Here is a 13,328-nt window from a genome sequence, read left to right on the forward strand (position 1 = left end):
GAGTTGACAAAAGGAGGCTAGATAGGAAGCAAGGAGCAATGACAGATTTTGTAAGGCTATCTATGGTAAATGACCCAAGCTCTCAAATTGAGAACTCTAGGGAATCACTACTCCTAATTGCCTCTTATGACCAGTAGGAGATACTATCAATACAGTGCAGGAAATCTGAAATCAATATTGTTACCAAATATCTTAATGTTTGTTGATATGAGGAGCCTAACTATAATGTCAGTGGCTGTCTTGAAGTAATTAGAACCAGGCAAACTACATACTTGTGAGCTATTCAAGTGCACTGTAATACCACGTGGAACTCAGATTTAATGACACTTCACTGTCAATGGAGAAAATGTGCTTAAACTCAGGTATTCATGGATAACAGAGAGTATTTGGGCAATAATACCATTTATCTACTCCCAAACTGATTGCCCTTATATTCAACATTTGTCTTACCGTCATATCTCTATGCATCAGCATGTTCAACGAGGGAAACATACATAAGCAACACAACTACTATGCTAACCTACCACCCACCACCTTTTACAAGGGTTTCACAGACAAATGTGTCTTCTCCAGAACAGCATACCAGTTCTTCTTAAGTCAAGAACAGACTTAAATTTAGACATTAGACAGCCTGCATTTTATTTCCTCCCAGAGATTGCTCATGGAGACACCAAGTGACTGAAAGATGGAAGTTAGCCCTCCCGGAATTATTGTGGCATGGAGAGCATTTAAAAAAATAAAATAAAAATTATTTATTTATTTTTTACAGTGTTGATGAAGTTACCACAAAAACTGTCTAGCATTAGCAGCGTTGTCTTCTGTAGCGCGGCTCCAGGGCAGTAACCCCACATCATGTTCGGCTAGTCTATCATTAGACCTGATACCATCTATCCCTTCTCTTAAACGCAAATGATTGATTTGGGCAAGATTTTCTTTTTAAAAATAGTGCAGGTAGAGAGTTTACAACCACCTGCTGTAATTGTGAAAATTACTGCACACCGTAATTTTTCAGTCCTCGTAGTTTACACAATTTTATTTACTCATTCGGAACAAATATTACAGACTCCCTATGGGAATCAACATCTGTATTATCTGATGGCCAAGCAGGCATCAATTTTTAGTAGTGAGACAGAGTGTCGCATAGTGCATTGGCATTGCCGGTGGCTACAATTGGCCTACGCAGTGGCTTCCACGGTATGCACTAGCCATGCATCTTGGTAGGTGTGCTAGGTACCAACTGATGAGCCCAGCCTAGCACATGAGGGCGAAACGCTGGCAACCAGGAATGAGTTAGCTGGAAAATTTATAATGTCCAATAACGGACCATTTATATTGGTATTATAAGTGGTATGTTCCGAGCTGTCAGTGGAGAGATGGCGTGGGTGGAGATCAGTAGACGAATAAGTTTGGATGGTGTCTCTAAAAGTAGGAAAGATCACAATATGAAGATAAAGTTGGAATTCAAGAGGACAAATTGGGGCAAATATTCGTTTATAGGAAGGGGAGTTAGGGATTGAAATAACTTACCAAGGGAGATGTTCGATAAATTTCCAATTTCTTTGCAATCATTTAAGAAAAGGCTAGGAAAACAACAGATAGGGAATCTGCCACCTGGGTGACTGCCCTAAATGCAGATCAGTAGTAACTGATTGAAGCTGTGGATCAATTTCATGCACATGTACTTGAATTCTTCATTCCCTCTCGTGCCTTGTCTTCGTTAGTGGAGAAACACTATTTCAGAGTGCAGCATTTGAATGAATCGTCTGAGTATATTCAGGATACCGGTATTAAGTTCTATGCTAGAATTTTTATGCTCAACTATTCTGAGTGTCAAATGGTTGCCAGCGTTGTTGAGGTCTTGCCCCTAACTATCAGTCATATCTTGCTCTTTCACCACGACCAGCAACTTTTGATCAATTGGAAGCTATCACTGTTTCTGTTGAAGGTATTAGATATGCCAACCAGCTATGCGTTGCATTAGCTCTCTCTCCTATGAGCATGTCTTTTCCTCAGGTTACTACAACCACTCCTTCACTTCCTTCAAAGCCACGTAATTCTCGCATGTTTTAGTTGTGGTTTCACTAAACATTTCCAGAGGAATTGCCCTAAGATAGGGCCCTTAGGCAATTCAAACCTAATGTGGGATGTCTCTTCTACCAATAATTCTTTTCAATACTGTGGGTCGAATAGGCATTTCTCTAGATCAGGGCCTCTCAAACGCCCAAAATCTCACGCGTGCAAATCGAGGTGCAAGAGGTCCGTGCACTGTGCATCGGTGTCGCTCGGCTTGGTTCGGACCAACGCTTCGTCTCTGGGCTACTCGGCTAAGCTCGGCTCAGCTCGGCTCTACTCGGCGCAACTCAGCTCGGATTTGGAGCGCTACGAAGCAAGTGCGGAAGAGAGAGAGACAGGTGGAGCGAGCGAGACAAGCGTGAAGAAAGAGAGAGTAAGTGCTATTGCTCCACATAGAGGAGTGGGGGTCTGCACTCTGGTCAACCAAGCGAAGTCGTCTTTTGCACAGTGCACAGTGCATGCACCAAGCGCATGCACCCTGAGAGGCCCTGCTCTAGATAGTGCCCATGCAATTCTTCTGGGTCTGGGTATCCTGGCAACAGTAATTCTAGGTGACTACCCGTCAATTCTTATGGAAAACCTCAAAGTTTAGCTTCATGTTTTGTCTGTTATATCTGTATGTTAAAGGATGATTCACCTAATTCTGAGGCTGATAATTGGTCCCAGTCTGAACCTATCTTGAACAATCTTGTGGCATTTCTGCTACTCACCCTTGTAAATTACCTTACATATGCTTAGAGGTAAATAATGAACCTGTCTGTGCATTGGAAGATTCTGGAAGTAGCATCACACTGATGAGTGAGAACTGGTATAACTCAATGAAAACTGTACGCAAGTTACCTCCATTGAAGTCCGTGTCTTTAACCTGCCATACTGTTAATTCTAACTCTTTGAATATAGTAGGATCTCTAGATGTCAAAATCACAATCCATGATTTTACATGGAAAATGCCAGTACTATTTGCGAAAGATTTATCTTGTCCTTTCATTTTGGGTACACATTTTATTGCCAAAACTGGTATAAATTTGGATTTGCAGTTCAACAGATATCATTTTAAATTTTTCATAAGAAATTTTAAGTTGTATAATCGCTCCCCTATTCTACCTTGTCACGTCAATGCTGTTCTTGAAGATACGGGTGAACCCAAAGCTTTTGTTTATGATAATTTGCCTGATGATCAGGCCAACCAACTTAAGAATCTCTGCAATAAATTTCCAGATGTGTTTACCGACAAGTTAGGTGTAACTAATGTTTTGGAGTACAAAACTGAAGTCACTGATAACGTACCTGTTTGCTCTCCTCAGTTATCGGCTATCGCCTCCTAAAATGAAAGCCCTTAAGGCTATTATTGACCACATGCTTGCTGACTGTGTAATACATCTTTCTAAATCTGCTTATTCTTCTCCCAAGTTTCTTGTTCCTAAACCACAGGGTGGTTTTAGGCCTGTCATCGATTATCGGATGTTGAACAAGAGAGTTTCCTTATATCTGTTCCCCTTCCTTATTTTGCACTCTTGTTTTTCTTGGTTTGCTAATGCCAAAATCTTTACCACTTTCGATTTGAATAAGGCACATTATCAGATACCTCTTGCTCAGGAATCCAAGCATCTCACTGCTTTTGGCACTCATTGGAACCTCTATGAATTTGAGAGGGTTCCATTCGTACTCAGCACAGGCACTGCTGTCCTTTCTCTGTTACTAGATAATGTTTTGTCAGACATTAAATTCAAGTTTGTGTACAATTATCTTGATGATTTGGTAATTTTCAGTGAAACATTTGAGGAACACCTTATCCATCTCAATGAAGTCCTTGAGAGACTGCGCACAGCAGGTCTAACCCTTACGGCTAGCAAAGTTACTTTTGCACAACCCCAGATGTCCTTCTTAGGGCATATTGTATCTGCGAAAGGTGTCGCTATTGATCAATCTTGTACCGCTGCCATCCAAAAGCTGTAGCCAGATTCGTTGGAATGGTCAATTTCTTTCGCAAGTTTATCCTCAATTTTGCTGAACGAGCAACTCCGTTAAATGCTTTGAGAAGAAAAGATGCTAAATTTGTGTGGGGTGATGCCCAACTTGAAGCCTTTTATGACTTGAAGTCTGCCTTATGTAACGCTCCCATTCTGGCGATGTCAGATTTTTCTAAACGCTTCATTCTTCAAACGGATGCCTCTTCGACAGGCATTTTTTGTGTCCTCCTTCCGGAATTTGAAGAGGGGCGTCGTCCCATTTATTATGCTTCACGCTGTTTGAATCCTGCTGAACAAAACTATTCCATTTATGAATTGGAAGCCTTAGCTGTTGTCTTCTCTTTAGAACGGTTCAGAATATATCTTGAACATCTCCCTTTTGATCTTGAAACTGATAATCAGGCATTGAGTTGGGTACTGGGCAAACCAACAAGGACAGGTCATCTTGCACGTTCGGCAGTATGCATTTCAGCTTTCCAATTTGAAGCTCGTTACATTCGTGGTACTGAAAATGTTGTGGTTGATAGCCTCAGTAGAATGCTCTATCCGGGCAGTTCCGATCCTCAATCTGAACCTGCAGATCCCTCTCCTGAACAAGTTTCAGCCATTGTGAATGTAGTTCTCACTAACTCTCCTTTTCTTTTTAAAGATATGGCTAAGCTCAGGAAGACTATGCAGAATAAAAGGCTATTAATTACAGGATTAAGTCTGGTGAAAATGATAAACCTTATGTTCTTAAGAATGGTGTTTTGAGTTGTCCTGCTCACGGTCGCAGGGACCCCAAAATTGTAGTTCCATCTAACCTAGTTCTGGCTCTTTCCAAATATTTTCATGAATCTCCAGTTGGTGGTCATCTTGGGGTTTTCAAAACTAGAGAGAAAATCCGGTAAATATTTCATATGGAAATCCATAGACGGTGAAATCCGTACCCTTGTCAAATCTTGCAACGTAAGTAAACCTGCACCTGATCGCCTAGGGCTGTTGTCATCTGAGCAAGCTTCTTGTCCTATGGAGAGATTATTCACTGCTTACATTGGTCCTTTCCCGAGGGCACAGACCGGCCATCGTTTCATACTTGTGTGTGTTGACGCATTCTCACGTTTTACGTGGCTGTTCCCAACTCATATGGCTAATGCTAACACTACCATCCCTTGCTTGAAGCAGATCTTTGCCACATTTGGACCCTGTCAATTTTTAGCGAGTGACAATGCCAGAGCTTTTACCTCTGTGCAGTTCAGTAATTTCTGTTTTGATTTATCAATCTCCCATTTAACCACTACCTCATATTATCCAAGAACAAATTATGCTGAAACAGTGAATCGAAACCTCAGATTTGCTCTTATTACCTACCCCTCTGCTAACCACTCGTAAGTGGGATTCATCGCTCAATTGGTTGTCATTTGCTTTCAATACTGCCGTCCATGAAAGTCACAAGCCTACTCCTGATTCATTAATGCTAGCTTTTACTCCTAATTCCCCACTTTCAAATCTATGGTGCATTAATGATCTTCTTCCTGATGTCGCCAATCCAGAGACGATCTGTGCTACATGGCACTGTGCATGTAAAAATTTGAAGGTTTATTACGCTAAAGTTCAACGTAACTACAATCACGGGCGAAGACCACATAATCTGTCTGTGGGTGATTAGGTATTTGTTAATACATCCCGTCAGTAGTGCTGCGGACCATGTTATTAGCAAGTTAGCCCCCAGATTTCGAGGTCCCTGTACAATTTTAAAATTCCTTACACCTGTATCATTATTAGTAATTAATCCTAAAAGGAAGAGGGTCAGTAGAGTGCACTTGTCCCAAATTAAAATTCCTTAGTTATGAATTGATACTTTAATAACTATTTCAGTTTTAGGTAGTTGTAAGAATTTTGGAATTTTAATGCTGGCCAGCATATATGTATTATCCCTGTGTCTTAATCATAAGTTATTTTGGTAATTTAGGAATAAGTATGGTCATTTGAGACTCTAATAGGTATCCTCCTTGGGTATTGGTTTCTTTTAAGTGTAAATAATTTTGTAAAGATGAGCTTATGTAAGATATGTATTCATATTCATAACTAGGGATTTTATCTGTAAATTTTGGGGATTGGGGTGATCTCCTATAGCTTTTGCATTTTCATCTTTTCTCCTGTTTTTCAAAATTATTTTATAGTACTTGCCCTGGGAGTCTGGTATGCCAAGTCCATAGTGTGGGAGTGGATCTCACTATGTAGTTGTGTGGAGCCACCAGTTGGGTGACTCTAAGGCAACATTACTTCAAAGTAAAATAAAGGAAAACCACCCTTTAAAATATTCAGTTCTCTTCCATTACCTTCAAGCTTCTCTGGAATGTTGGGCGATAGACTTGCATCAAATATTCTTTCTGTTGTGGATTTGTTTATGTTACAGTGGCAATGATAAGTGCGTGCATCCCACAGAGAAACTACCATGCCTAGGTGGAGGGCACACTGATTTTGATGGTTACCATATATATATATATAAATTTTAAAAAACTTTTCGACTCATGAACTTTTGAAAATTATTAATATAGGAAAATCTTGATATGTTGTTCTCACTAATTTACATTTCCAGACTGGTGAAGAAAATTAATTATTATTTAGAGCTAAATGAACATTGCAAGAACTATGTTCAAAGAAATCTTGGTATTTAAAATTTATGTATTGTGTAAGTACTTTAAAACTTGTGGGGCAAGGTGTACTGGCACGTGTCTTTTAGGAGTATACTTCCAGTCATTTCCTGTAAGTTGCTGCTTCATCAGAAAGAATTTTCTTGGAAAGCTTTCTGATAGGCCAGAATAACAAAGTTTCCCATTGGTGAATCTAATGTATGGAGTAGTTGCGGGCTTACCCGATTGGCTATTCATGAGTTTCTCCATTTCTGGCCTTTCACTCCTCTGCGGGAGTAGTGATCTTGCCTGCGTCTTTGATTCCTGACCGCCTTAGGAGGCGGACGCACGTCTGTTTTAGTCCCGCTTGGGATGCCAGTCCCCAGCTAAGCACTATGTTCTTGTTCTTAATTTAATTTCTATGTCACCTCTTCCCATTTAGGAGTTTACCCCAGACATCGGCATTCGCCAATATGAAACAGATGCTGATTCCTATAGGGAATGGTAATGAGACAAAGTCTCTCATAGTGCACTGGCACTGTCGGTGGCTCCAAGTAGCCTACGCAGTGGCCTTAACGGTATGCACTAGCCATGCATCTTGGTGGGTGTGCTAAGTACCAACTGATGAGCCCAACTTAGCACACGGGGGCGAAATGCTGGCAACCAGGAATGAGTTAGCTGGAAAATTTATAATGTCCAATAACGGACCATTTATATTGGTATTCGCAAATATGTTCGTCGAAATGATTTAGCTCTACAGCTAAATATCATTATTTTGTTTTGGAAGCAATTTCCTTTTCTTGTTTTAAATATTCTAATTAAATGTAAATGTAATATTGGTTTATGTAAAGTTTAAATTACCCGTGGGGTTGCCTCCGGTAGTTCTGTTTCAATTTAATGTATACCAGACGAAGATATGTGCATTTTACTGAAGTGTTTTAGAAAAAGCAGCAACTTAATTGGCCTCTACGTTAAATTTTTTAATTTTTGTAACTATCTGTCTCTTAGTAAATGTTTCAACATGCCCCTTTCTTAATTTCATTTGTTATAGGGGAATAGCCCTTGGTAAACTGCATAATTTTCACATTGATTTCATTTTCTTTAATGTAATTTCAAATGGCCATCATCTGTAATTCTGATAACTGACTGTCACGATTTATTGTACACAACTGTAACAAGATATGCTTGCATTTAGGTTAAACACTGCTTCAAGAAGAAAGTAAGGTGGAAATGTCTTTAGTAACGGATGTATGGCAGCACATTCATATGTAGTATATAATTGTCTTTGATCTAAATATTATTGATATGAACAATTTTATCTGATTTCGATTCGGTTTGGTTTAATATGTATTTTGAATTACTTCACTGGTAACACATGTCAGCCAACCTACATTAACTGAAAATGTAATTACTTTGATGTTTTTGTCATAATTTTCGTATGTTTTCATGTTAAACTGATCTTTATTTTGTTAAGTAAATGTTGATTTTAAAGGGCGACCTCCATTCACTTTTCTTTTGCCACAACGTGAAGTAACCATTCACCCTCTTAGAGATCCTAGCCGCCTTCCCATGTACTCCATTAGCTGTCATGCTGGTTTTCCTGTTTGTCTTCACCTTTAGTAACTTGTTACTTTAGTAACAATGGTTGCAACTGTTGTTTTGATACTTTTACCTCTTTTGCTTCATTTTCATTATTATTTTATTATTATGTATTGTCTTAATTTAATGTAGCCTACTGACGAGGTTTCAAGGTTAATGATGGTCTGTTTGACTTGTATATGGAAATTGGCTGAAGACAAGAAGGAGGTTGCCCAGCCAGTAATTCCCAGGATAGGAGGAGGCTGAGGTACATGGAGGCAGCACCGCAGTTCATAAGACCTTGGATCGCGCCCAACAAAACTACTACAGGGTGCACCTGAAAATGGTCATCGAAAGATGGTGCCAAATGTGTGACACCTCCACAGTGAGCAGAGGCCCTATACTATTTCTAACGAAAGAATAAAATAGACATAAACACACATTTGGTATCACTGCATGAGTTCCAAATGGCTCACTGTCTGCTCTTTAAGTCAATATGAACATAAATGAAAATTGACTGATGTAGACATATGAACATATTTGAGATACAGTAACAAAAATACATCATCATTGCTATAAAATAAATTTGCCATGAAAATTAGTAAGTATGCCTACTTACGTGACATTTCATTATTTCATTAATCCAAACTTGCAAGAGGCTCGAATCCCTGTCTACCAGATTCATTAGAATCCTCTCCTAAACTCATTGCAATTTTTTCAACTACAGTATCTATGGCACTTTCCAGGTTCCACAACATTTTCTCTTCGTGCACCACATGCTGGACATAGGAATGCCACTGATCAACTGTCACCTCACGAAATGCTTTGTGAAGATGTTTATGCATGTCATGAAGTTTGAAAGTGGTGTTAAGGTTGGCAACGTAACGTTTGATCTGGCTCCACTCCATCTTTATTAGGTTTAATTCACAGTGATACAGGGACAGTCTGAGTACAGTGTGGCCCGCTTGTTCGGCTAAGTCATCTATTACATATTTCTCAAACTGAGGCCTGTGAGTCTTCACCAATTCCAGCAATTTGGTTTTAACAAGTCCTTCGTCGCATGTTACATTTTTACTTCTCAGGCATGAAATTACTTCAGCTTTCTTCCAGGATTTGTTTGGGATACTTTCTAACTTCACACTGTGATAAGGAGCGTTGTCTAGCACAATAACACTACCAGGCAACAGCTTTGGTAATATTCTTTCAAACCACGATTTAAATACATCACCAGTCATTTCATCATGATAGTCTTTTTTTTAGACTCAAACACAAGATCACCACCCTCCACAAAACTGTCATCACTTCCAATGCGTAACACTATCAGCTCCTTAACCCTTCCTGTTGGATTTTTTAACCCTGTGCATAAACCCGAAAGAAATGCCTGTTTCTTCAACTTTTGGTAGTGATATTGTATGCCCTTCGTTAATCCACGTCTCGCCTAAATAGTGTAATTTCTGCCCCTGTTGTCTAAATTCTCTTATCCTGCAGAGATGACGCCTACACCACAATATAATATCATCTCTGTCCACTACGATGCTTTTTCGATTTCTACTAATGAATTCAAAACCTATTTCTTTCAGTAGCATGTGAAGGGAGGATTTTAAAAAAATTTGGGAGTTCAGAATCAGAATTTACAGCCGATAACACTTCATCACACTCCATGTCCAAAACACTTCTAACACGTGGCTTCTTTTTTAACTGGTGTGGTAACACGGCCGGTAGCAGAAAATCTTTTCTGCGCACTGTACATACTCGAAACAGACACACCAGTGAACACGGACGTTAATTTCACGATATTGTCAATTTATTTATTTATTTATTTATTTTTTGTATAATGAATCTATGTACATACATGCATATAGTTCAGGATAAATGTGCGTAGTCACAAGCCTGTACAATACTATAACTCTAGGTCTAGCATTTTGACCCAATCAACTGCTTCATCCGATGTGCGGTGAATGTCCATTAGCGTTCCTTTGAAAGCTCAAATTGGGCAGTCAGCTACAATGTGGTGGATTGACTGAGAAGAGACACCACAATCACAATCTGCAGAGCTAGTCCAACTCCATAACAGATAACCACATCTGCCTTGTCCAGTTCTTATTCGATTGATGATTCTCCACTGTCGTCTTGGAAGATCAAATCCTTGTACTCGTTTGGAAGGATTCTCAACTAGATGTTTGTTCACTACTGAAGACTGATCCCACTGGGCTTTCCATGAACTGTTAACATGAAAAGAGCTTCGTTCAAGATCCATTGCTGTACGCCAGGGTGGTTTCCTTGATTTCAGTCGTTGATGTTCAGTGTGCGTAATATTTTGATGGATGGGTAGTTTGGGGTTCTGCTGAATGTTCTTTCAAACCTTTATGAGAGCTTCTGATCGTCTTCGTTGCTTCACGTCCGTAGGTTTAACCACTACACTGCCCTACACGTGTCCCCCGGGTGGTGCTAAGAAAGCAACAGTGATAAGATGAGACCGAACTGTCGGAAACGACCTCTCGGTCAAAGAGCGAACAAGAAGGAGATGTGTGGTCCTTTTCAGGTCCTTCAAGTTCGTAGAATTGGACCATTGCTGTGCATTTGTCAATTGAATATTGTCAATTGAAATGTCAGGATATGTTTCCATTAACTTATTAAATACGTTTAAAGACAATACTCTTCTCTCCACTTTTCGAGGTTTCCTTCGCTTATGCTTTACACCACCAGCCATCAAAGCAAACTGACTCAAGGTCGTGCAATTGCGCATGGCTTTCCTCGCAGCTGACAGCTACCGATACAAGATGAATAGGGATTTCCACGAGCAGATATCGGATATTTAAGTTATTGACCAGATGGTTAGAACAATAATATAATTTTCAATTGATAAAATGCTTTTGCATTCAATACTTCAAACTTTCAGAAACAACTCATATTTTTAAATTTAGAAATGGATTATTTTCTGGGTAGACGAAGAACGAAAGAAGTGTGAAGCAGTCAAAGTCACATGGTTTTGTTTACGCTTACTTTCTTCTCTAGTTGGAAAGAGTTTAGTATCTGCAGTAGGGGCCAGATGCACCAGTACAACATCGGAGCGCTTTCCAAGAGGACAACTGTTGACATTACTGGATTAATTTCCTGAGTTGGATGCCGGAAATCACTACCTGCTTCTAGCCATGGAGTACAGTATTTTACTAAGTGGGCTGAGGTCTACAACATCCCCAATCAGGAAGCATCAATCTTGTCGCTCTGGTGTCCCAAGAGAGCCGCACAGCATCCAGAGCAGGAAATTTGAATTGATACTGAAGAAGGAAGTTCTGCAGTGTCCTGCTGTACACAAGACTCAAACAACACATATCCATCGGAAGTCGGACGGTATGGTATAGTCAAGTAGTTCGTAAAGACCATCGAGAAACACCTGAGAAGGGTGGTGTTGGTACACCAGAGGAACTGCGATGAGAGGATGCTCTTCTTCCTGATGCACTAACATGCATCCACTCACGAGACAACAGACGACACAGGGTCTTCAGAAAAGACTTTGTCTGCCACGTGACTCAATGTTCGTGACGAGCCCAGAACAAGAACAACAGACATACTTTGCATGGAAACTGGTGGTTGAGTTCAGTGACACCCACAAGTAAGTCTGCCGACAGCTGAAGGCAGCTAGTGATTGGATGAAGGTTCATTACAACCTGCAGGTGAACTCAGACCAGAATTCCAGGCAGGTGACCGAGTGTGACTACACTGACCCATACAGATAAAAGGTCAACCACCATGGAAAGTCCCTACAGATTACTTGATTTAACAATGTAGTCTACAGGATCCAGCAGCCTCCCCGAGGGAAAATAATGCTTGTCCACCTAGACAATGAAGCATTGTGACAATGAAGGCTGAGTGCAGAGTGGCTGGCAAGGATGCCAGCGAGAGAGGATAATTGCAGCACAGTGATGACAGTGGGGCCAGAAGCGAGCAAAACAGTAGCACTGGCAAAGTGTTCAGTCTTGCAATAAGGAAGCTCCTAGAAAAAGCTGAGAGCTAATTAACAATGGGCAGGGCATACAAAATGATCTGGAAGTGGGAACTACTAGAATCTTCTGCTGGCCTATATAAGAGCGCAACTGTGAGAGTGTGGGTCAGTCGTGAGTGCATCAACTGCGAGTGAAAGTAAGCAGTTACAAGATGGTCGCAATCAGTGTTGAGTCATTTTTCAGGAAAAAGTCCATCACTTGGCTACGCAGAGTTCAATAAAGCTTGCTATTTGTGAACTGTTCTGGAATGACACTGCACTGTGAGAAGCCATGAGTAGAACAGGAGTTTGATGCATTGGTGTGCCACGCAATTGTCCAAGTGACTGTGTGCGTGTTTGAGTAAAGGACAACTATGTTTGAATGGAAAACTCCAATGCGAGTGAGCTTGTAATTTAATGTCAACAGAAGTTCAATAAATTTAGTGTATATTAAAGTACGCTATCTCTCTGTGTAACAATTTTAGGTTAAGTACCTGATAACCAGCAACAGAATCATTGTCTAGGGAGATCACATGTATCGACTATCACACCCACTACCCTATATAAGTTGTATGGAACATAGAGAACTAGATGTCAGACGGTCTGCTACCACCAGGCACAATTCAGTCATGAACGTCTTCAGATATACTGATGGACTGTCACAGCATTTGCTTCTCATGTCTGTGGAAGTGCAATAGAGTTTATTATCCTTAATTTCTGCACATGAATATACATCATTATAACATGCAAAAATGAACTGAAGGAATTTTCAACACAACAAATATACTATACCAGAGGAATATATGCTAATTCCAGGAGGTGGTAGATGCTGACTTAAGGCTAAGAAATTGGTTGCCAGAGTTGAATTGAATCTCAGCTTACAAAGATCTGCTCTGCTCTGAGCTTGAATTGAGTCCCCTGTAATCAGAATGGAAATTTATAGCAAGATAACAATTTAATGGTCACAATAAGTAAATTTTAAAGGAGTTACACAATAGAGTAAATGGTAATACATTCAGTTTTCCCTTTGTGTTAAACACCAAAGTAATGTTACATAAAATACAGAAATACTTTCCGCATATTGAATTTTATCTTATTTGACAGATGCAA

At 40.0% G+C, this 13,328-nt stretch overlaps 1 protein-coding gene across 1 annotated transcript in view; it reads right to left on the reverse strand.

The window, feature by feature from the left end:
• Window positions 1–13,328, reverse strand: part of LOC136877493 (uncharacterized) — a 293,695-nt gene that overhangs the window by 64,251 nt on the left and 216,116 nt on the right. The window contains exon 9 of the mRNA XM_067151591.2: window positions 13,011–13,136. Coding sequence (XP_067007692.2) covers window positions 13,011–13,136 — 126 coding nt within the window. The remainder of the gene's footprint in view (window positions 1–13,010; window positions 13,137–13,328) is intronic.

This window comes from Anabrus simplex, chromosome 7 (genome assembly GCF_040414725.1).
Source record: "Anabrus simplex isolate iqAnaSimp1 chromosome 7, ASM4041472v1, whole genome shotgun sequence".
In the NCBI taxonomy this organism is placed as follows: Eukaryota; Metazoa; Arthropoda; class Insecta; order Orthoptera; family Tettigoniidae; genus Anabrus; species Anabrus simplex.